This window comes from Vespula pensylvanica, chromosome 2 (genome assembly GCF_014466175.1).
Source record: "Vespula pensylvanica isolate Volc-1 chromosome 2, ASM1446617v1, whole genome shotgun sequence".
In the NCBI taxonomy this organism is placed as follows: domain Eukaryota; kingdom Metazoa; phylum Arthropoda; class Insecta; order Hymenoptera; family Vespidae; genus Vespula; species Vespula pensylvanica.
The window spans coordinates 11,101,496-11,126,420 of NC_057686.1; the positions used below are offsets into that span (position 1 = coordinate 11,101,496).

Below are 24,925 nucleotides of genomic sequence, written 5' to 3' on the forward strand. Positions count from 1 at the left end.
TCTACCGAGTTATATTCCTTCACGTTAAAAGTACTCGATACTAATTGATCTTCGAAATTCTGTTAAAATGTAACTTTCGTAAAAATATCGTCGTTATTATTTTTTATTCTTTTTACGTTTTCTATGTAAATACTTTTGCGTTGTTTCATTTTTTTTTCGATTCGTACAATGATTTACTTTTAAAAAAAAAGAAAAAAAACAATTTTTTAGACGTTAACTAGTGTCGCTATCTTACAAAAGAAACAGAAATTCAACGAGTCAAATGTTTCAATTCTTTTGATGTGTTGATCAGTTATCGTATGATGATACATGAAAAAGAACATCGAAGGAACTTTTTATTTTTACCACTAGATGGCAATATTAAAACGTATATAAAAAGGTTTTTTCATTGAAAAAGCAATAAAAAGAAAAACAGTGCTAAAAGTAATATTTTTCTATTAATATTTATAATAAGGAAATATATGGTAAGAAATTTATTGAATAATTCAAATATATCTATAATAAAATTACCGTGTAAAAGATTTTAATTGAAATTTCTTATTTCAAGAACTAAACATAACCTATCATATTATTTACATCAAGTATGCATGATATATGTTTATAACAATATAATATTAATATCTAATAATAATTTTTTTATTAAGTTCAAAAATTATGGCTAAGAGAAAAAGTATCAATAAACGCACGTCTAGATACAGTCATCGATCTAGCGCAGGATCTGGCTTTCTGGATCCGAATTCAGAAATACTTGAAGAGGGTAAATACTGTTTACTTTTATTTGTATATACATTTAATAAAATATGTAATGCTCTTCTTCTATTTACTACTGTTTACTATTTACATACTATCATTAAGATGCAAGTTCATTTTTGTTAACATTTTATCTGAAATCGTTGTTTGATTATAATTATTTAAATTTTCTTCTTTTTTAGAAGAACCTTTTTGGTGGAATAACTTGACAAACAATGTTAATTCGCACTTGACGAAATACAATGCAATAAATGAAACAAGTAAATATTTAGATTCTGATTCACAAATGCAATCATCTAATACAAATTATGAATGGTGGAAAATGTTAGAATCATCAGATTCTGAAGTTACAGATGATTTACTAAAACGAGGTAAAATATAAATAAAATAAGGAAATGAAATAATGTCACTATATTATTTTAACTTTAATCCTTTTGTAGAAACAGTTCCATTGAAAAACATGATTACATCTGATACGGATGAAAATGAAAATGATGTACCATTGCAAAAAAGAAAAATTAAAATACGTAGTAAATCAAAAAGAAGTAAAAGTAATGCCTTTTTAAAAGCTTTAAACGATTCGAAAAATTCGGAATCTTCTATATCAGAGAAAATAAATTCTACTACAAAGCCTACAAATAATGAATCCACTAGTAAAAAATCACTACAAAAATCGGATTCTGCACAGAAACATATGAATAAAGAGAGTAATGATAGTACTGTAACTAGTATTGATCAAAGTCACACCACAGACAAAATCTTAAAATCAAAACCAAATGTTTTTAGAAAAAGATATAAAGAAAAAAGTGAAAATGCATTTGAAAATCTACTTAAATCAAGTGAAGATTTACATAATAAAACAGGAAGAACTGAATTAATATCTAAAAGTTCCTTTGCTAAATCAATCGAAAAAGATTACACATCAAAAGAAATTGTTTCTGACACATCAACGAAAAAAAATGGATTAGAAACATCTTCAAAAACAATTCCATTCGAAAATGCTATCATAAATTCAGTAACTTCAAAACACGATGATAATCTCATTTATTTGAATCGTAGTGATTCAAGCTTTAGTCTTTTAAATAGTACTAATGAAAATATTCATTTAGAATTTCAATCTAATAACACGCATGAAACTTTACCTAAAAATGTATCTACAAATGCCTCTATAAAGCAAAAAGAATCTTCTGTAATGGAAAAAGATACAAATTTAACTATGTATGCTAGCACTTCCTCTAAAAAAGTTAATGATTCTATTACAAATAATGAAAAAATTGAAAATCACGAAACTATCAATAACAAAGAAACAACGTTAGCAAATGTAAGACATGTAGATACTCCAAATAAGAGTGGAATGGAGAATAGTATCAATCAAGAGATAAATAATTCTAATATAAAAAAAACAATTCACGCCTCAGAACATGAAAATATGGATAAAAGAAATTCGATAACCACAATTAATAATGAAAATAATGAATTTCAAGCATCTACCAGCATAGCATCAAAAAATTCAATGAATTTACCTACTTCTAAATCTAGAGAAATCAATGATTTTGAAAATAAAAGAATTTCGTTTAAAATATCGTCCGAGCCAAACAATATAAACAATAGCATATATAGTAGAAATTTCACAGATCATAATTCAATTAATATGGAACATACTGCAATAGATGCTTTTCCAGGAAATCAAATACATGCAATAAATAGTGGTAATGATTCAGTACATACAGCAAATGTAATAACGGATGCAAGTGAAAGTACAACATTAAAAAAGATGTCTAGATCTAAGAATACAAGTATTCATAATATTTCTGAGTCAAATGAAGAAAATGTTTTAAAAAATAACAACAAAATACAAACAAAAGATTCATATATGAAAGCACTTAGTTTAAATAAAACCACAATAGATGCTGTTACTGGTAATAATAAACAAAATGATAATGAACATTATGTAGATCAACGTAATCATGAAATATCAGATTCAATTAATACTGGTCAGCAGAAAAAAATTAGTGAATACTTTACAGTTACAAATTCCAAGTTGATTTCTCCAACCAAAGCGAAACAATCAAAACATTCTCTATTTTTGAGTAATACCAAAGAAGACGAAGAAATCAAGGCAAGATTGAATAAAAAGCAGAAAACAATTATTAATAAAGCAATTAATGTGCATCTTACCAAAACAAAGACCCCACAATTAAAGAAAAAGCAAATAATAGAAAAAATAGAAAAACTCAGAATGGGAGAAACACAAACACACTCGGCAAAAGATAAAGTTAATAAAGCTTATATAGTAAATGGAGAAATATATAAAAGACCGAAACTTCCACGTCCAAAATATTGGGTTACCGATCGTCTTTATCGTTTTCTTTGGAAAATAATGGAACCAAAATGCAAATTATTAACAAGAGTGCAGTCTGAAAAATTTGTGCAAGAACTATCTAACATCGTATCCGTTATTACAAAGGCTAAGAAATACAAAAACTACGAAACTATTTTGAATACTTTAATGAAAAAAATGGCAAATTTAGGTATCATTCGTACACGTAATGATTTTTATAATTTTTGTTATGATTTTCTTCCTTATGAGTTCCGCATTAAAGTAGTGCCCATGATACTTCCTGGTAATGTTAGAAATATACCATATGATCCAGAAACGTTAAATAAATCATTACTCGAGGAATAAATTATTTTATTATTATTATATTAAGAATAATTCTAATTACATAATATGATTTGTATGACATATTGTATTATTCTATATTGCAAATTTCTAAGCATTGTTATTTAGTTGTTATATCTTTAACATTCATTTTTCTTATACGTTTATAGTGGTTAAGTAATTTTGTGATTAATAAAGTATTCAATTGCAAATATCAATAAAACATTTAATGATAATTTACATTACATATTTTACGTAATATTACATTCGATATATCATAAATGCAAATAATTATTTGAAGAAGGATTTATCTGTTTCCTAGGCTATTGATTTTTAAATTGAATTATTATTTTAATGAATTATTTTAAATGAAATTATTATTAAAAGTTTGGGAAACCGTGTGTTATTATAAATATATCGAATATTCTTCGTAACATCAAGAATGAATTTAACGTTTCATTACATTTCGTTCTTACGATTCAAAATGAAATACCTAGAAAGATCATAGATCAAAAAATATAAGAAGAGATCCTCTATTGGTATAACGTACGACTGAAGCGGAAATGTAGTATCATTTTAGTATACCAACTTCACGAATAATTTCAAAATTGCAATTCATATAAATTATAAATTTAAAAATAATTATCTAAATTTAAATCATAATAATAATAAAGGTAAATAATAATAATAATAATAATAAATTTATTAAAAATAACGTTGATGTAATTTCAATTGTAGAAAAGTATAAAAATATTTAACATCCTTCGGCTTTCTATGTACTTTCCATTTCTTGATTATATGATACATCCGATTTGGTCGTTCAACTGTTTCTTGGTAAGAAACTAATTTTTGAATTTACGGTTGTGATATTGCCGATCGAAAGTAGTGAAATAATACATTTAAAAATATTTTTTTTTGCGACAAACTTATAATAAATATCAAATATGATGTATATTTTTTATTGTTAACATATTTTAATATATTATGTTCTGAAAGAACATCTTTTAATAGATTAACTTTTGTATTTTGTTTACCTTCATTAAACAAAAGAGTAACTATCATTAAATTGATTTTAATAAGTGCTCAATCTTGATAAAGGGTTAGAATTTATTATCCACGTAGATAACTTTAATATTAACAATTGAACCGTTATAACTCGTACTAACGAGTAACGTCTTATATATATTTTATATTGTTTTATCGTATATCTATATATATATATATAACTTTCATTATCGAATAATGTAATATAATTTCATAATATATATTTTTTTTCAGAAATACATATTTTTACAATGGCATCGACGAGGAAAAATAAAATGTCATCTCGATCTATATCACCAACTATTGATATCATCGATTTGACAGATGAATCGTATTTAAATAGATCTTCACAAACTTGTAGCAATACTTCTGAAGATCTTCCTAATTCGTATGGTTCAATAACCAGAGCACAATATAATTCAAACCTGCAACAAGAAGAAACAACCACGTTAGTTTCAACTGTTTTGTTAGCATTTATTGTTCCTGTATGATAAGATATTTATGAATATTACAACAATATATATATATTCGTAGATATTAGTTATATAAATAATTACGCGAAATTTTATTTTACTATTATTAATATCTTATTTCATTAGAGATACTATAGGCACAGCCATAGCAATCACTACATCTAGAAATACAAATAAAAGGAGGAATAGAACCAATGGTAGAAGAACAAGAATCAGAGTTTCCAGCAGAAGTAGAACTCGTGCTGATACAAGATCTGTAATTGAAGAACCAAATGAAATAATTGATTTAGATGATACTTCTTCACCCAAGCACAGTGGTCCTTGGTGCATTAATGATTCTAGTAATATTGCACCTACAGCATTAGTTTGTGCTATATGTCTTGAAGAGTTACAATCCAAACGCAAGCCTACAACAACAAGTTGCGGGCATATATTTTGCGAAGAATGTTTGAAAAAAGTGATTCGTGAGAAAAAAAAATGCCCTACATGCCAGTCAAGAATCACTCAAAAATCATGTACAAGGCTTTACTTTTAATTATATTAATAATTATTAAAGAGCTAATCACATTATTTAACACGAGAACGAAGATAAAGTTTGATAATTGCATTGAAGAATTTAATTATACTTTGATTTTTCTCTCATTATATTTTGTAGTATGATGATTTTTCTATATGATTCCTTTTTCTTGATTATAGTGTTGAAAGAATTAAATAGACAGAAGAATAGTTTTCCTAATATTTTTAAATAAGCACACATATACAATATATCTTACCAAAATATAAGTTATTTGACATTTTTTTTTTTGTAATTAAAAAACCATTAAAAATTATATGACATTGACAATTTATAAGTATTTAATTCCTCGTTATTACGCTATAATTGAGATAAATTTATTTTTTTTTTTTTTTTTTTTTTTTTTTTTTTTAAATTGATGACCATAAAGTAATAATAAATGCTATTTAATATCAAATAATGTATTCAATAACATTTAATGGAAAAATAATTATTGTACTGGTTTTATATAATACCATGAAAATACTTGTCGTATACTAATAAATGTGAAGAAAAATATTTATCCTTCTATTTTTTCTTTCTAATTTATAAGGAGTATACTGCATGCGTCGAATATTTGATTTCGAAACTTGTATTACGCGCGTAAAGATCTCTAAATTTAAAGTGCAAATCATTCATTGGTGTATTTAACGTTCGATTTGACTCGACGAATTGGATTGGTTAATTCTATTTAAGCCACGCCTACTTTTGTATTAAACAGTGCAAGAGAAAAATGAAGTATATACTTTGTCAAAGAGAAAAAATAGCAATTTGCCATGAAGTCGGTATTCGGTTTTACGTTAAACGTTGACGCGGCTGTAGAAGTACGTTCAAAAGGTGAACGGTGATAAATATACATGTATATAAACAAATCATTTCTAATAAAACAATTTTAACTGGAGAACGTTAATTAATCCATTGCATCGAAATCAAGTACCCTCTACGCTGTGTCATTGACTTGGGACGAAGTGTCAAAATCGCTCGAGTCCATCTTCGTCTTTGTCGACATTTGACCATAACAAAAACCATCAATCCGTTCGTTTATAGTAACACATATAACAAACAAAAATTTAGTGATTTGGAAATTCGACTTCTCGTCCGATCGTTATATATAATAAAAAATTACTATTTTCGTAACGGTAGACGAAGGAATGAAAAGATGTATGTGACGCCAGTGCTGTGTTTTCTTTTTGCTGTGATATTGCATATAACGAGTATATCTTCGCAGTATTATCTTTAAAGAAATGTTAGATTTGCGTGCTTGATAATATTACCGTATAATAATTAAAATTTGTTTGTATAACGCATAAATTTCTCGATATATCGTGATACAGATAAAGTTAAGAAGAGATTATGATAGTGATCGATGTTCGCGTTTGTTGTTGAAACGAACATATTAATTATCTCGTAAGATGGTGGTTATTTAATATTGTGATTTTTTGACGTCGGGTAAATCATTATTAGACCATCATATCAACTGCTGATTGTACATTATATAAACAAATGAGATATAATAATAGGTTGTCCTATTATATTTACATCATACCAAAGATTTCTGAAGTGAAAAATAGCGTGGAATGCAATGTGTTAATCATAACCGTTCATTCTCTGATTAAAGTCTAAAGATTACTACAATGTTTTTATAATTTATCTACAAGTGGTAATATTAAAATAAAATATGATTTTAGGTTGGTTTCCACATATTACAATTAAGTACGTAAAGATACAAACAACATTGTTTGATACTGCTGATTTCTTGGAATATATTTCATCATGACGTTACACAAAGGGTGCAAAGAAACGCTCAAAAGGATGTATCAAATAAAAGTCTTTTTTCACTGATCACAACTTATCGAGATTAGAGAGTGATGCCGGTTCATCAGATCAATGTTAATCCGCCTGACTGGCAACCACCTCTATCTCTCGGTCCTTCCACAAATAATAGTCCTGCTGGAGGAGAAGGACTACCAGAATGGACTCCACGGGTATAATAATCTTTATAAAAAGTATAAGTAATAACGGTGAAAGATATATATCGCATTATAGATGTTTTATATATATTATTTTCATTTTAGGAATCAGCATATACCACAGTTGTCACAATCATACCAGAGCATTGCCATTCATCTGTAAGCACACTGTCTTCGAGCAATCATGATATTTGTCGGTAGGTATATCATATTATAATTATTTTTCCTTCCTACTTATACATATAAATATTAATAATATATTATTTTATACAGAATCTGTCATTGTGAGGGTGAAGAAGGTGCTCCATTGTTAGCACCATGTTATTGCAGTGGTAGCTTACGTTATGTACATCAGGCATGTCTTCAACAATGGATAAAAGCATCAGATACACGTACTTGTGAATTATGTAAATTCACATTTATCATGCATGCTAAAACAAAACCATTTTATGAGGTAGCAAATTTAAAACTGATATATTACAGCAATATATTTAATCTATCATTAAATAAATAAGTGAATTATTACAATCGTCTTATTTTTAATTTATATCTTTTAATCTATATTTTCAGTGGGAAAAATTAGAAATGTCTACTTTGGAGGTACGTAAATTATGGTGTGCAGTGGCTTTCCATGCAATAGCTGCACTTTGTGTAGCTTGGTCCTTATACGTACTTGTCGAACGTTCAGTGGAGGAGGCTCGCCGTGGATTTGTAGACTGGTCCTTTTGGACTAAATTAATTGTTGTTGTAATAGGTTCTACTGGAGGTTTAGTTTTTATGTATATTCAATGCAAAGCATACATTACATTATGCAGGAAATGGCGAGCATTTAACAGGTACATTTTTATTAGTACTTTATCTGCGAATTATTTATTTAACAAAATTTGATACTAATTATGTCAAGATTAAATTTGTATTACCAAAAAATTAATATCTATTTCTTTACCACATAGAGTGATATTTATTCAAAATGCTCCGGAGAAAGTGGTGCTTCCTCCCTCACCTACAGACTCTTTAAGAGAAATGTCATTGCCTCTAAAGGATCCAACTGCCTCTATGCCAGAGCTCAATCGTACCCTATTGCCCTGTACTATAGATCCTCCATGTGCCTCACAGATGGTAAAACCAGAATGTGTTGCGCCTTCACAGAGGCATGACGCCCAATTAAAACTTTATGTCTTTGATAAATTGTCTTCTTCCGAAGACAATCTATAATAAACTGAAAATGAAACGATTGCTAACTACATGAATGTAATTGGCAAAGTTTAATTTACATATAAATGAACGGGTGAAGTGGTGATTTTAGAATATACATATTACAATTTCGAAAATTGAAATTCCCTTTTCGAAACTGTCAAGTATCCGCCCCTGTGAAGCACCTTTATTTGGAACTTAGTACTTCAGTGCTTACAATGAGAATGGGATAGCTGAAAGTGCTCGGTTAAAATGCTGACATTTTTCTCAGACAATTGTGTACATAATTATTGTATCTGTGATGTTATTAAATAAACTTTACCATATTTAAACAATATGATTGCTCTTATCTCCTTTTTCAAAATTTTGATACATAAATAATTAATTATATATATATATATATATATATATATATTATAAATTATTTATTCAAAATGTTCTATAGAATTAATTATATATTATATAATTATATGTTGCATATATAAAAGCGATAAAAATAAATATCTTATTTTAGATACCGATTAGAGTTGATGTTTGAAATATTTGATTTCCTATTATTATCACAGTAAATACTATAGTTACAAGATTGGCCTCATTAAAATAAATGAAGTAATACAATATTGACAAGGTTTATAAATTTCTATATATTGGTAATAGAGGTAAGTGATTTATTAATCAATATATATCTTGATTATAAAATTAGAGAACACGTATTGCGTTACGTAATAAAAAAATATTATAATCAAATCAAAATAATTTTCGTACGAAATACAATACATATACATAGTAAAAATTAAACGATTTATTATGCTCTATGTTACCGACAATTTATAAAAACAAACTTTAATGTTATTGCTAACGTAGAAATGAAATATCTATCAATCAATAATAACCAAAATTAAGTTCAACTTAGAAGCAATTTCTACTTATCATTTTAAACAAAATTAAATATAGCCATTAACTCGATATTGCTTACAATATGATATTATTATTTCTCAAACAACATTGATTATCCAGCTCTCACCGTGTGAAGATTGCTGCGTGTAGAAACACTGCTCTGAATATGAAAGATATAGACAATTTTCAAAGAGAATAAATAAAGAAACCTATAAAAAATGTTATGTTGATATAAGATTCGAAATACTAACTACAAATACATTTATCCAATTTTCAAATTTAATCGGCGCTGTTGTTCCGATTAATGTAATGTATACTCAACAGAGAGCGCTGATGACATCGATACTAGCGCACATATAAACAACGAACTCACACGAAAACCTTTCTTGCCTATATGAATTTGGTCTTCCTACTTCTGGGTATTGTAGAACCGAGGATCGAACCGTTAACTTTAATTCTAAGGTGAGTCGATAATACGTAATCCGAATATTATTAACGAATGAAAGGTAATCGCCATATAAATTGTATACAGTTATAAAGTAAGATGCTTGAATTTTTATTTAAAAGCAACAGTTTACTTTATATATTTATTACACGAAGAAAACTAGCATCACGAATTGTTCAACCGCGAGGCAAACGACGCCACAAAGAACGCATGCTAAATAATCGATTCATTTTTGTTTCATTAAATTTTGTTTGGCTTTTTATATATAACAAAAATTCTTCGTTTCCATTAAAACATACAAATATATTAATTTATTTCTTTGTAAAAGTTAATTTATTTTTTCTAAATTCAACGTATATGTTTTATGATATCAACAAGATGGCGGTTTCGTTACGTGTGCAATCTTATTGAAAATCGTTAATGCCATGTTTTGTATATATTTAATATAAAATATTTTTTATTTATAATATTTTATAAAATCGTAAAAATATAATAATTATAAAATTTAAATTAGCTAAAAATCTGTTTTCCAGAAGTTTCATTCTTAAATATTTTATCTAAATCTATACATTTAATATCTTTAATTACATAAATCGTATCAAGATAAAATAATTTTATCATCGTTTTTAGGTTATAGTAACATACTTTAGCATCTTAACATGGCAGATAACGACGATCTTTTGGATTACGAAGATGAGGAACAAACTGAACAAGTAGTCGATGGAAGTGGAGATGTTCCTGCTAAAAAAGAAGTAAAAGGCACATATGTGTCTATTCACAGCAGTGGTTTTAGGGATTTTCTTCTTAAACCAGAAATTTTAAGAGCGATAGTTGATTGTGGATTTGAGCATCCTTCTGAAGGTAATTAATGTATTTGTAGTTTGTTTGAATATTAAGAGATATTTTTTTTTATTATTACATTATAATTATTTAACGATATAATAGGATGATAATTGATAGGGACAACAGATTAATGCAATGAATGACTTATCACTTCTGAATAATACAAGAATTTTCTTTTTTCTTTTTTTTTATGTTTAAACATATTTGTAAATTATTAATATTTTTACAGTACAACATGAATGTATTCCTCAAGCCGTGCTTGGTATGGATATTCTGTGTCAAGCAAAATCTGGTATGGGAAAAACCGCTGTATTTGTATTAGCCACATTGCAGCAGTTGGAGTTAACAGAAAACCAAGTCTATGTCTTAGTAATGTGTCATACGAGAGAACTTGCATTTCAAATTAGTAAGGAATATGAGAGATTCAGCAAATACATGCCTTATGTAAAGGTATGTAATAAATATTTATATTAGTAATATTAAAGAAAACTAATTTTTTACTGACCTTGTAAAACATCAAGTATTTAATTTCAAAATAAAAAATCTTCAAATGATGTATTGCACATCTTAGTTATGATGATGACGCTATTTTACCACTACCCACAACTGATGAAGATTCTTTTAAATTATTTACATTTTTATAACTTATAAAGACTTAATACTATATAAACTTAATAAACTCAAACTTTTTAAAACTTAATAAAGAATAATAGAAGAGGTTTTAGATTAAAAAATATTTTTTTATGGAGCATAATAATATATACCTAATTTCTTAAATCAGGTAGCTGTTTTCTTTGGTGGACTACCAATCCAAAAGGATGAAGAAGTTTTGAAGAATACTTGCCCTCATATTGTAGTAGGCACTCCAGGTCGTATTCTTGCTCTTGTTCGGAATAAAAAGTTGAACCTTAAACATTTGAAGCACTTCATACTTGATGAATGCGACAAAATGCTTGAATTGTTAGGTAAGTTAATAAACTTTTTATCCTTTTTGCTTACTTCTTTAGTCACCTTTAAACGCATGAACAACATGTTTTATTTTTATTTACAGATATGCGCAGGGATGTACAGGAGATATTTAGAAGCACACCACATGGTAAACAAGTCATGATGTTCAGCGCTACACTGTCCAAAGAGATCCGCCCTGTCTGCAAGAAATTTATGCAAGATGTAATTAGACAATCTTCCTCTTCACTTCGATCTTCAATTGCTTCTACTTCGTTGGCCTTATATTCACACCCAGGACAAAGATCAGACTACATTACAAATATCGTTGAAGGCGCACCCGCGGGTTAGGCTAGTTAGACAGCAGTCGGAAGAAATGATACAGAATTCAGTATTGAAAGCCCCTCGATATCTCTTGACATCGGCACACTCATGATCTACGATATGAGCGTAACAACTTCACGCTCCAATATTCTGTTGTTACCTGCTCAACAATGTCTACATTTTAAAGGGTGGAACCCTTCTCGTACTTCCCTCTTGAGTCGATCAAGACAGCTCAACAGCACTTTAAAAAAAAAATCCGGTTTAGTTCTGATGTAAAAAATTCTTTAACTTCATGCTACGCATTCAAATTATTGATCTATAAAATATCTTTGGTATATGAAAGTCGGAGAAAAATGATAGGGGATAGGATGGGTGAAGGGAGATATATATTCAGCATCAGATGTGGGTGAATCGCTAGGGAGGGTGAAAGTTTCTTACAAGTATTAGAGCCGTATTGAAAAGATTTTAAAAATCTGGGTGGGGGGCGAAGAAGACATCAAGACAACCTGAAGAGAGAAGAGTGCAAGAAAGAAGATGCAAGAGGATTTGTGGGAATGGGGTTTAGTTAGGGCCGAGAAATACAACAATTGCGTAGCATATGATATTCGCGATTATATAATCGTTATCAAAAAATATTTTGTCTTGTCTCGCGAGAGGGTGAAGTTCTGTACGCGTTTAATCTCACATTCTGGGGTTATATCGAAATACGATTGATTGATAGGACTGAAAAACTACCAACAATGGAAGTGTCAATCATTGACCCATGATGGGAAGTCAGAAATATCTCGTATATCATGATTTATGAGCATGCTCTTTGTGTTTCACGACTGTGAACATAACTCCTTAAATAAGTCGCGATGTTAGAAAATATCGAAGGCCTTGAGCTTTATGATATACGAACATGCCCACAATAAAATAACCAAGGCCAATTCTGGGCATGTCTTCGATGTACCAGAAATTTGGCAGAAGAGGTTTGGCATCGAGTGGCCAGCGGATATGACTGAACATTCATGGGTGCGCCATCTTAGTTCTCTTGGGGTGACTGCTTGCTGAGTTTTCATTGTTGGCACTACCCAGAGGTGGAAGTCGCCGAACCGTATGTAACCAATATGCATAATCTGAACAACGAAATGTGCAGATCTTGGAACTAGAACAACGAAAGTCTCATGAGGCTTTCATGTGCTGTGTCTTTTTGATGAATGAGATAAAATTTCTCCTTTGAGAGAAAAGGAATAATTCCACTTACACTATATATTTACTCGTATATAATGGTATTTTGCTTCAAGAAAACATTTATCCAAGTGTTCATTTAATATTTGAAAAAGAGATTATATATTTTCGTATTTGAAACATTCTAAACGCGTAGAAACCAATTATATTTATTTTTTTTTATCTTTTGTTTGTTACTTTGTTTGTCATTTGTGTTAATGAATGCGTTATTTCGAATAGTTTATTACTCTTTCTTTTTCTTTTTTTTTTTTTTTCTTTTTTATTTTATTTCTTTTTTATGGAGGTATAGAGTAACAAAAAAGTAGAAAAAAATTTGAAGATAACTTTGGAAAATTAACTGTTATAAAGTCTGAAATTGATTCAGGCACTTCAATCGTTAAAATGGGATAAATTATCTTACAAAAAAATTCTTTGCGCAGCCCATGGAAGTCTATGTTGACGACGAAGCGAAGCTCACGTTACACGGCCTACAACAACATTACGTGAAACTCAAAGAAAATGAGAAAAACAAGAAGCTTTTTGAATTATTAGATGTTCTTGAATTCAATCAGGTCTGTTTATAATTACAATTAAAATTCTGCGTACATGTAAATTATTTCGTACATATAGAAACAATTAATATTTATTATTTTATAGGTAGTGATATTTGTAAAATCAGTGCAAAGATGCATGGCTCTTGCACAACTTCTAACAGAACAAAATTTTCCTGCTATTGGTATCCATAGAGGAATGACGCAAGAGGAGCGTTTATCAAGATACCAACAATTCAAAGATTTCCAAAAAGTAAATATATATTTAACTAAATGATATATTCACTATCACAAATTATTCTTTTTAACGAAAAGAATTTCTCTTTAGCGAATTTTAGTAGCTACTAATTTATTTGGACGAGGAATGGACATTGAACGTGTTAATATTGTATTTAATTATGACATGCCCGAAGATTCTGATACATACCTCCATAGAGTAGCACGAGCTGGACGTTTTGGTACAAAGGTAAAAAGATTAAATTTTTCTTTTCAAATATATAATAGCTTAACTTCATTTATATGTACATATATATATATATAGGGTCTTGCTATCACGTTAGTAAGCGACGAAAACGACGCCAAAATATTGAACGATGTACAGGAACGTTTTGATGTAAACATTACAGAATTACCAGATGAAATAGACCTTGCATCATATAGTAAGTATTGTAAAATATATTTGCATGTTTCTCTAAATTTATAAAACGTAAGAATATATATATTAATATAATTGTTTTAATATGTTACAGTTGAAGGACGATAAGTCAGATCTCAGTGCAAATCAAGTTTAAACTATATTAGGTATGTGTACTCATTAAGTTTTATTTTCAGTTTAAAAATAATATTTTAACATAATTTTAATTTTCTGTTTAGATTTCATATAGTACGACTGTTCTTACAATTGATGTAGGATGAAGATAAATAACTCAAACACTGAATAGATTGAACACGGACAAAATATACTTTTTGCAGTATATCTGTGCTATTCGTAACTCGCGTTTCATATACATACACGCAGTTTATTTTCCTCAAAAATCAGAAATTTAGTGAATATGAAACATTGATATGATCGCACTATCATAAATGTTCTTTTAAATTTCACAATAAAATATACAAATGTCGGTAAATATTATTGTAATTTTATTCCACGTTTAATTATTAAGTATTATGTATAGTAGTAATAACCACGTAAATTTAATCACTCCAATAAATGTAAATGATACAAATAAATTTGTTTTCTTTTTTAAAAGACTTATTTATTATATTAAACTTACCTATCAATTAATTAAAGAAAAACAAGTCAAAATTGTTAAAAACAACCTTTTCTAAGATTGTATTTAACAAACTCTTTAAAAGACTAAAGTTAATAAATATTGCAACTTACAACCGATTTTTGTACTATTTTAATATTGCTTAAAAGCATAAATATTTAAAACTAGTAATATTGCAAAAAGAGAAAGTAACAGTTATGTATTTTTTTGTTCTAGGGATATCTCATGTAATAATACGATAAATAAAAACAAATTATATAAGAAAAGAAATTAATTATTATTATTTAATACGTGGTTTATTTTGAGCTTTGTTTCCTCCTTGATTACCACTTCCCCGACCTAATGGTGCTGAACCTCTACCACCACGCCCAAAAGTACCTACAAAAAATATATTCTATTAATACACAATTATATTTTCAGTTAATAAACTAACATACCTCTACCACCACCTCTTCCTCTTTGATTTTGTCCTCTCCCTTTCATTTCACCACGACCTCTTGATTTCATTTGTACATCTTCTTTAACCATATCTATTACTTCATCTGGTATTCTAAGATATTTAATAGTACTACCACGAATATAACATTCTGGCATTCTCCAAAATTTGTCGCCATCCTAAATACACACACACACACATTTATATATAATGAAAAAATAAAAATAATAATTTCAAAATATTCATCTTACCCTTGACGTACAAATAACTTCTCTAAGATTAATATTCATCCAATTGTCACAACTAACTAAATGGCCATTGTAAGTTTCCCCATTTTTTAATTCTACAAGCTGTAAAATAATATAATATTCAGTAATATATCATTTATAGTAACTTTGTAATTTTATGAGGTTATAACATTACCATAGGATGATTTTGTGCAGTTCTTAATAACGATAACGGTAACTGAAAATTAGATATTGTTGAATTAGTTTAACGTGTAAGTATAAAATAAAAGATAATTAATTAAACAATGTAAATTTACCATGATTTTAACATAAATACCACTCTCCCGCCTTTTTATATTATTATCAGCGAGCGAGATAATAAAACGTTGTTGTACTCATGAGTGTCGAAATGACAATACGCCATGTTCTAAAAAGAACATGGCGCATACGCAATAGCATTTTACATTGATTGGCTAATATTTTGTCCAAAAAATGATATTGAATACAAACCATAAATTTTAATATTTCGCATTAATTTATTCATTGAAGATCAAATATGTAATATATTTATTTTCTATATCTTTGATTGTAATAATAAATAGGACAATCGTACTAATAAATAGAAACCAATACACAATCTTATAGCATTAACTTCAAGTGATTATACTTCTCCCAGAATTTATTGTATTTGTACTTTTATTGTTTTACTATCTTTTGTTTGGTATTGATATTATCATTTTTAGCGTAACACAATCATGCTATGTACTATCCAAAAGCGTATAATACAAAAAAGTTACTGCTTAACACGACAATTCACTTCAAAGATTATTTGTTGTCAATTAAATCAGCCTGAAGAACATATATTACGATCTGACACCAATTTTACGTCTATACGAAGAGAAGATTCTACATTTTTAAGAATTGCTATAATTGGTTCACCAAATGCTGGAAAAAGTACACTTATTAATAATCTTGTAAATAGATCTGTAAGTATTCATATTTATCATTAAAGTATTACGTAGTTATAGCATTTCTAAGATCATAATTCGTAAGAAATTATGTTACAGATATGTCCTGCTTCTTCAAAAGTTCATACAACTCAAGTCAAATGCGATGCAGTATATTCATCAGAAAATACGCAACTTGTTTTTGTTGATACTCCTGGTATTATAACACAAAAGGAACAAAACAGATATAAATTAAGTAGCAGTTTTGAGAAAGATCCAAAAATCTCTACTCGCATAGCAGATATTGTTGGAGTTGTACATGATGTATCAAATAGGAGAACCAGAAATAAGTTAAATGCCAATATTCTTGATTTATTAAAAGCTTTAAAATCTGATATACCTACGTTACTCATTATGAACAAAATTGATCAAGTAAAACATAAAGATAGTTTATTGGAGATTATTAAAATACTTACAAGTAAATCAAATTGGCCACATTTCGCTGATATATTTTTGATATCTGCATTAACCTCTGATGGTATAGATAGTTTGAGAGTATGTATATTTCAAATTATTAAAAAGATGTATATAATATTTTGTATATCTGAATATTTTTATATATTTATATATTCATTATATATTTACTTTTATATTATTTGTTGCAGGATTATTTAATTTCTTGTGCAAAACCTAAAGATTGGCAGTATAATGAAGATACTTATACAGATCAATCACTAGAAACAATCATACAACAAACAGTACGTGCAAAGTTAATGAATTTTCTCCCTCAGGAAATTCCTTACATTTCACGTTTTGTATTAGAATATTTGCAAACATATTCAGAAGGAGGAATCAATGCTTCTGTTATAGTAGAATTACCTAATAAAAGAAAGTGTTCCATTGTAATTGGTAAAGATGCTAAACGTATCAAATTTCTCGTTCAAGAATGTGAAAAAGAACTACAATATGCACTTAGACAACCTGTACAATTGAAAATATCGGTTAAATCCAAAAAATAAATCTGGTTTTTTTCTGTTATATTTGTTTTTATGATATAAATTATTTATAAAAAGACTATTTAAAATATGCTAAAGTTCTATGCATTTAATGTACATATATGTATATATTCATTAATTCAATATATTTATAATTTATTATATTATCGAATCGAGATATATATTATTACAAAATTTTTAATAATTTTGATAACTAATTTTTTTCCAATATTTTCCCCTTTGAGATAAATTCTTTCTTATACATTTTTTGTACCATTACAAAAAATGAAAATATTTTTCGTTTTAATTTTAATGATTTATTCAGTATTTGTATTATTTTAATGTTAATAATAATATTAGCAATAATAAAACAATAATATTTATAGCTTTGTTTTCATTTATGTTACGTCAGCTTTGATATGTGTTTGATTATGTATGTGAAAGCGTATGTGTTTGTAACATCAGGTAAATACGCGTTGCGCGTTGGATGCACGTGTTTACCTATAGTGCAAGAAATATAAATAAAAACTATAAAAAGTATTCAATTATTGACATATAATGGCTAATAGTAATTCTACGAATGTCCCTCAAATACAGATAAGATTTATTACTAAACAGCAACAGTAAGTTGTTTTAATTTTTTTAGTTGTATACATATTTTTAGGTTATATTATGTACATATCTGTATATATTTTTTATTCATCTAGTATAATAATGAACAAGATTTTAATTTATAATTGTTTGTAGATTTGCTGTTCCAGATTATCCTTTGTCAGTACTTACATCCATTACAACAAATGAATTAAACAGTCTTGTAAATGAACTTTTAAAAGGTAAATCTAATATTCTTATACTATATAGTCTTTGATGATATATCTATCCTAGAATTAATTTTTTTTTTCTTTTTTAGAATCTCAGCAGTTAGAAAAGGAAATAGATTTTGATTTCCTAATTTCCTCGCAGTTTCTCCGTACTACGTTATCCGAGCATATATCTGAAAAGAGTCTTTCTATAGAACAAGTTATAGACATTGAATATATTGAAAAACACCAACCACCAGAGCCACAGAATTGTCTTATTCATGATGATTGGGTTTCTGCAGTAGCTGTATGTCAAAAATGGTTAATATAAAAATATTTATTTGTGAGATTTTTTCGTTAATCTTTTTATAAAATTAAATGTCATTATTTTAATTATCTGCTTTTTTTTTATAGGATATTGACAGGTTGTTATGATAATACATTGCATATATGGACATCTAAAGCAAAACATCAACTTGTAATACCTGGACATACATCTCCTATTAAAGCAGTAGCATGGGTATCTCTAAATGAAACCAATGGAAAATTTATTAGGTAAAGTAATAATAAAAAGTTTGAATTTTAATATGAAATCCATTTGTACATAAATCTTTTAACTTTATAATTTTGTCTGTGTACTAGCAGGTGTATGTACACATACACAATTTTTATATAATATATTCTTTATTACAGTGCATCACATGATCAAACAGCTATAATATGGGATTGGAATATCAAAACTAATTCCGTAGATTGCATCCATGTATGTAAAGGACACGAACGAGGATTAGAAGCAATTGGTGTGAATTATGACAAATCATTAATGGCGACAGGATCATGGGATACAATGCTAAAAATTTGGTCAACCTGTAAGCATTCTTTTTTTCTCTTTTTCTATATGATATTATTTAAACGAGATAAGTAGTAATAATAATTTGAAATAGATAAAGTAGTAACTAAAGATAGATGAAACAATAAAACAAAATCATAAGAAATTAAAAAAAGGAAATGGATCCAAAACAACATATCATTAGGAAATCGACGAGACTTAATTTAACTATACATTTTATAGAATGATGTATGTAAAATACGATTTGATACATTATTTATTTTTTGATATATCAGCTTCACAGGATGAAACAGAAGATGGTGAACCTAATGCAAAAAAATTAAAAGCAGATCATGGAAAAATAAAAGTGAGTAATATATTATACTAAACGTAAATCTTTTGATATTATGTTAAGTATATATCATATATTATATTTCTTGTAAAAATGTAACTGTTAATCATGGTTACATCAGGTACCCAAAAGAACAATGAAAGGTCACAAGGAAGCTATCAGTGGTATTGTATGGTCAGATAAGACAGAACTTATAACATCATCATGGGATCATACTTTAAAAATATGGGATTCTGAGTTAGGTGGAATAAAACATGAAATTATGGGAAATAAAAGCTTTTTTGATCTCGATTACTCGGAGTTATCTCGGACTGTTATAACAGCATCTGCTGATAAGCATGTCAGATTATATGATCCTAGATCAACAGGTATATAACTTTCAAATGGTGCTAATTCTGTATTGTATAGAAATATCATTTTAAATAATGACTTTATATCATGTAAAATTGATTTTACGATTTATTAGTTACCATTTTCATGAAATTTTTACAGAAGGAGCAGTTGTAAAAGCTATGTTTACTTCACATACACAATGGGTACAAACTGTTCGCTGGTCAAACGTGGATCATCACTTATTCCTTTCAGGAGCATATGATAATGAAGTAAAACTTTGGGATACTAGAAGGTATATATATCTTATAGTATTGGTATTTTTGTAATGACTGTACAAATGAAATTATGAATAATATATGTGTTTACAGTCCTAAAGCACCCCTCTTTGATCTTTCTGGGCATGAAGATAAAGTTCTGTGTTGTAACTGGTCAAATCCTAAACTAATAGTATCAGGTGGTGCTGATAATACTGTAAGGATATTTAAATCAAAGCAATTCGTGCATTGATTGTACTTTTATCTTGTACAATTTTAAGTATATGAAAATATTCTACATTTTTGTACAATTTATAAATATATATATAGAGGTAATTTTCTATATTAACTTATTCAACAAATATTCAGTGCAACATATAAAATCAAAGTTCTCGAACTTTTTATTAAATTTATTTGTATTTCACGATCATTACGATCATATATTTATAGAAAACATTCTTTAAAAGAAAAAATTGTAAAAGATCGTTGCGTAAAACATAAGATTATAAAATTTGCAATTGGACAATTTATTTTGCAATATTATAAAATCGTTAATAAAAATGATGTAATTCTCTTGATATATTACCAGCAAAAATTTCTAAGCGCAAGTTTCGAATGTTTTTCCACGTAACTATCATAAAATGTAATTTTTAAATAATCCAAATATCATTGTAAATATTGAAAAAGTATCGTTTTTGTGTATTTTGTATTGCCAATGTTGAAATATGGATATATTACTTTCGAAAGTTATTTCATCGCATTATTAAATAAATTTATGGATAATTAATATATGTTAGATGCTGGGGGTATATCACATGAGGCAAAAGAGGATAATGTGGGGGCATGGATTCAGTATTAAATACAAAGGACAGTTTTGCGCATTCTATTGCACATGCTGTATACTATAATACATTAGTAAACATTATAATATTCCGTACCAAAGTTTATGAAAAAAAATTATGTTCAATTAAGCTCTTTCATTTCTTACGAAGAGTCTTCTGGTTCCGCCATTTTAGAAGACATACACTAATCGCTATTCGATTTTGTAGAAAGCATATCAGTACGAAATACATATAAACGGAGCTAGTGATTTGTATGAGAGGAAGTTTATTTCGTAGACCCTTATTCTATCCGCTGTAACTACAGTTTTCAAAGCCGTAAAAGAGTCCGTCTTAAGATTAATAAAAATATGTGTGTGTACTTGTGTATTATTATTCGTTTCATTATGCGAACAGAAAATTTTTTTTCTAAATCGATTTCATGTACAAAATCATTTTGCAAATGCATATAATGTATTTGGGGATTCATCTTTCGAATTGAACGCTTTCGTTCATTGATATTTGCTTATTAATTTGTTTGTTTGTTTATTTGTTTAGATTTTTTTTTTTTTTTTTTTTTTTTTTTCTTATAAAAAAGTAGGAAAGGAAAAGAAAAGAATTAATCAAATAAATCCCCAAAACAGATCGTTTATTGATCAAAAATAAGGGACGATAATAATTAGGAATTTGATTTTTTTTTCATTTTGAATATACCAAACCATAGTCGTAAGTAACTCTAAGACTGATCAGTGCACGTTCCTATACAACGTATAGGATGGCAGAGAGCGTGCACTCGCAGTGTGCAGTTTTACAGTAACAGTGTCTGCAGTCGGTGTCGTGTAATAGGCAGATGGTTTGAAGTATGCATAGTGAATGTATGCATATACCTACACACCACGTGCTCTTTCTCACACATTCTTTCTCTCTCTCTCTCTCTCTCTCTCTCGCTCTCTCTTTCTCTCTTCCTCTCTCAATCTCTCTCGCGCGTGCGCTCACATTTTTTTCACTTTCTCACTCTGTTTTTTCTTTTTTCTTTTGTTTTGTTTTTTTTCTGTTCTAGAAGATCCTATCTAACCCCCACATTATCTCACACAAAGACTAGCGTTTTTAAACGATCCAAAATAAACTAAGGGCACTTTTAGTGTGGCTTATGCCCTGTCCTTATTCAAGTTTCATGGAAAATCTAATTCTGACCGTTGTTAAACTTTGTTTTATTACAGCACCTATCGACTTCTAAGAGTCCCTATCTTAATTAGCTATGACACACTTGCCTTAATCTAAGTTTCGTTACGTGCTATACCTCGCCATCTTAAAGTATCTGTATCTGTATAAATCGATCCTTGTACGCGTAAGTCTCCAACGTCGTTTTCGTGTTTGGGTTCTCATTGGTCGCACACCGCATAACAATATATATAGTGGAAAGAAAAAAAAAAAGAATAATAATAAGCAGACAGTGTTATGTTGTTTGGAGAATTACATGTCCATCTTTCATTATTAATTATCAACATAAAGGAATTGAGTACATTAAATGAAACAAAAAAAAATAAAATAGAAATAGAAAAAAGAAAGAAAATGGAAATAGGGAATGGCATGGGACGATTCGCGGGGGTAGGGAAATAGGAAGTTCAAAATAGATAGAAATCAAGATCATTACAAACTACAACCTTTGCTTAACAATGTAAAACAATGACTTCAAACTTCGTAAACTAAAGACTGTACAAGTCGAAGTACGATCATGCTCTCGATATAACATCGAGCCAACATGGACTCGTTTCCTTCTTTTATCTGCTTTGCTCATTCATTCTTGCAAGTCGTTCTCTCTCTTTTTCTCTTTTTCTCTCTTTCTCTCTCTCTCTCTCTCTCTCTCTCTCTCTCTCTCTCTCTCTCTCTCTCATGCATTCGCTCGTTAGCTCATTTATTCATTTATTCATTCATTCATCCATGTTCTCTCTCTCTTGCTCTCTCTTAAGCCGATATCGACTAACATGATTTACTTAAAAACACTCTACGTTTTTTCTCATTTTTTGTCTACATTAACCTACAACTACATGTTATCTGATCTAATAGAATCTACGCTAGAATTCTAAAGAAAGCTTTACGGAAAGCAGCATTGCTTGGAAACGGAGTTTCCAAAATGGTTGTGTAAACCATAGCCGGCCAGCCCAAGCACCCGACCCGCGGTGCGCAGCAAGCAGTCCTTACTATTTATATTACAAGTAGACATAATATGTTGTAGAATAATAATATATATTTATTATTAATATGAATAGCCAGTCAGTCTTGACGGGTGCGAGGTGCATAGGCTGAACGGTGCCACAGCCCCCTGCGATCGAGTAGGGAGCGAGGCAGTTTATATTCTAACTATCGCTAATTTTACTTTACCTAACTTTATCGCTTACTCGGTTACTTTTATTCTTAATCAAAATGGTTGCCTAGCCTATTCATAGTCAACACTAGCTACACACAACTTGTCGCTGTGCTCCTTTCCTTTCTTCACGTTCTATACAATAATTTTATATCTTTTTTTCTGATCACTTTCTTTCTTTCTCTCTCCCTCCCTCCCGATCCGCGGCTCTCCGTTTTTTAATCCGCGTGGGAGCTGCTGGGCTACTCGGCCGGAGCATCCTTCCACGCTCAGTCAGCACTAATCCTTTTCCTTTGTTTGGTCGTCACAATAATTATTAGTTATTTAGTACAAGTCTATTAGTAAAATTCTCAAAATTCACTATTTAATCACATGTGATTTTGTTGTCAGTCGTGGTGACAATCGCTTCTGGAACAATACACACTCGTAAATAGGTTCTCCTTTCGCCTCTTTCTTTTCTTATCCTTTCTTCCTTTCTTCTTTATCTCGTTCGTTGCTTCTTCCAACCTCTCTTCTTCTCGACTACTTTTTTTTTAAATTTCTTCTTTTCTTTCATTTCTTCATCCCTTTCTCCTTCTTCTTTTTCTTCCTTTTTTTCTCCTTTACTCTCTTACTTACTCTTTCTCTCTCTCTCTCTCTCTCTCTCTCTCTTTCTCTCTCTCACTCACTCACTCTCTCTCTCTCTCTCTCTCCCCCTTTCTCTCTTAATGCATGGACTCAAATCGAGTAATAATCGGTCTTTTAAAAAATAGCTCATACCATTTTTTCATTTTTTATCTCTTGTCATCAAATCGTGATGTACCAAAATAAACTAAATATATTATTTACTTCAAGTCTCAACAGTGTAAAAATCTTTCATACTTTAGATGTCGTCAATAATAGTAATCGTTAATTATAATAATACAGCATATTATTGTAATATTATAATAATAGCTACGATCGCCTCTAACTCTATCTAACTACCTGTCCGCCACATGTCACATGAGCCACTCGTAGCTCGCATATTTGGTAGAAAGCTTTCTGCTAAATCGTTTCTCGACTCGATCCTAAGTCTGACAACGACGTGAAACTTTTCCGGATGTACGACGACGACCGGAGAGAGGTAGGAAAACATAGGGAGAGAACCTTTTCTTTTTTCTTTCCCCCGCCTTTTCTATACCATCGTCGTTCGAGAATCTTTCTCATATATTTCGTTTTACACACCACTCCACACTTCACCGAAATCCCTCGCCTATTTTTTCGCTACCGCCCCATCGTTCGTTCATTATCTTCATTCATTTAGTATCGCGTTTATTCGTTCGTTCGTTCGATATAATAAATTAATTTACACTCTAACTATCATATCCCGTCGTAACAAAGCTTACTAAGATTCTCGGGCGGCACGCGTTTCGATTACAAGAATCCGCCGTTTGATTTCTTTTCTTTATTTTTTTTCTTC

At 29.1% G+C, this 24,925-nt stretch overlaps 7 protein-coding genes across 13 annotated transcripts; 6 read left to right on the forward strand and 1 right to left on the reverse strand.

The window, feature by feature from the left end:
- Positions 1-256: 256 nt before the first annotated feature.
- LOC122637964 (putative uncharacterized protein DDB_G0282133) lies at positions 257-3,620 on the forward strand. Its single transcript, XM_043830516.1, has 4 exons — positions 257-464; positions 645-757; positions 933-1,121; positions 1,191-3,620. Exons 2-4 carry the CDS (start codon positions 655-657, stop codon positions 3,434-3,436), a joined length of 2,538 nt encoding a protein of 845 aa, XP_043686451.1. The 5' UTR covers positions 257-464; positions 645-654; the 3' UTR covers positions 3,437-3,620.
- A 594-nt stretch (positions 3,621-4,214) lies between these two features.
- Positions 4,215-5,574, forward strand: LOC122637509 (E3 ubiquitin-protein ligase RNF4-like). The gene is made up of 3 exons (XM_043829684.1): positions 4,215-4,246; positions 4,691-4,922; positions 5,056-5,574. The coding sequence occupies exons 2-3, from the start codon at positions 4,708-4,710 to the stop codon at positions 5,462-5,464; spliced, it is 624 nt and encodes a 207-aa protein (XP_043685619.1). The 5' UTR covers positions 4,215-4,246; positions 4,691-4,707; the 3' UTR covers positions 5,465-5,574.
- Positions 5,575-6,190: 616 nt separating this feature from the next.
- Positions 6,191-8,981, forward strand: LOC122637639 (E3 ubiquitin-protein ligase MARCHF8). Of its 7 annotated transcripts, none has more exons than XM_043829901.1 (6): positions 6,191-6,319; positions 7,171-7,467; positions 7,558-7,649; positions 7,726-7,906; positions 8,023-8,288; positions 8,406-8,981. In XM_043829901.1, exons 2-6 carry the CDS (start codon positions 7,351-7,353, stop codon positions 8,665-8,667), a joined length of 918 nt encoding a protein of 305 aa, XP_043685836.1. In that variant the 5' UTR covers positions 6,191-6,319; positions 7,171-7,350; the 3' UTR covers positions 8,668-8,981. The 7 variants fall into 7 exon arrangements, with proteins under 7 accessions (XP_043685836.1, XP_043685842.1, XP_043685840.1 ...); XM_043829907.1 differs by having other exon boundaries at positions 6,223-6,306; XM_043829905.1 differs by lacking the exon at positions 6,191-6,319 and adding an exon at positions 6,326-6,696.
- Positions 8,982-9,887: 906 nt separating this feature from the next.
- Positions 9,888-14,987, forward strand: LOC122637637 (ATP-dependent RNA helicase WM6). The gene is made up of 11 exons (XM_043829899.1): positions 9,888-10,005; positions 10,619-10,849; positions 11,061-11,281; positions 11,613-11,796; positions 11,883-12,001; positions 13,750-13,881; positions 13,967-14,113; positions 14,189-14,326; positions 14,402-14,519; positions 14,610-14,661; positions 14,734-14,987. The coding sequence occupies exons 2-10, from the start codon at positions 10,648-10,650 to the stop codon at positions 14,621-14,623; spliced, it is 1,275 nt and encodes a 424-aa protein (XP_043685834.1). The 5' UTR covers positions 9,888-10,005; positions 10,619-10,647; the 3' UTR covers positions 14,624-14,661; positions 14,734-14,987.
- A 402-nt stretch (positions 14,988-15,389) lies between these two features.
- LOC122637641 (U6 snRNA-associated Sm-like protein LSm4) lies at positions 15,390-16,223 on the reverse strand. The gene is made up of 5 exons (XM_043829909.1): positions 16,112-16,223; positions 15,991-16,032; positions 15,819-15,917; positions 15,569-15,746; positions 15,390-15,509 (listed from the first exon to the last, which is right to left on the reverse strand). The coding sequence occupies exons 1-5, from the start codon at positions 16,112-16,114 to the stop codon at positions 15,412-15,414; spliced, it is 420 nt and encodes a 139-aa protein (XP_043685844.1). The 5' UTR covers positions 16,115-16,223; the 3' UTR covers positions 15,390-15,411.
- Positions 16,224-16,401: 178 nt separating this feature from the next.
- LOC122637638 (GTPase Era, mitochondrial) lies at positions 16,402-17,779 on the forward strand. Its single transcript, XM_043829900.1, has 3 exons — positions 16,402-16,780; positions 16,862-17,296; positions 17,407-17,779. Exons 1-3 carry the CDS (start codon positions 16,550-16,552, stop codon positions 17,758-17,760), a joined length of 1,020 nt encoding a protein of 339 aa, XP_043685835.1. The 5' UTR covers positions 16,402-16,549; the 3' UTR covers positions 17,761-17,779.
- A 294-nt stretch (positions 17,780-18,073) lies between these two features.
- LOC122627131 (ribosome biogenesis protein WDR12 homolog) lies at positions 18,074-21,698 on the forward strand. Its single transcript, XM_043808002.1, has 9 exons — positions 18,074-18,359; positions 18,484-18,569; positions 18,647-18,857; positions 18,951-19,091; positions 19,230-19,405; positions 19,662-19,732; positions 19,839-20,085; positions 20,210-20,342; positions 20,419-21,698. Exons 1-9 carry the CDS (start codon positions 18,295-18,297, stop codon positions 20,555-20,557), a joined length of 1,269 nt encoding a protein of 422 aa, XP_043663937.1. The 5' UTR covers positions 18,074-18,294; the 3' UTR covers positions 20,558-21,698.
- The last annotated feature ends 3,227 nt before the right edge of the window (positions 21,699-24,925 follow it).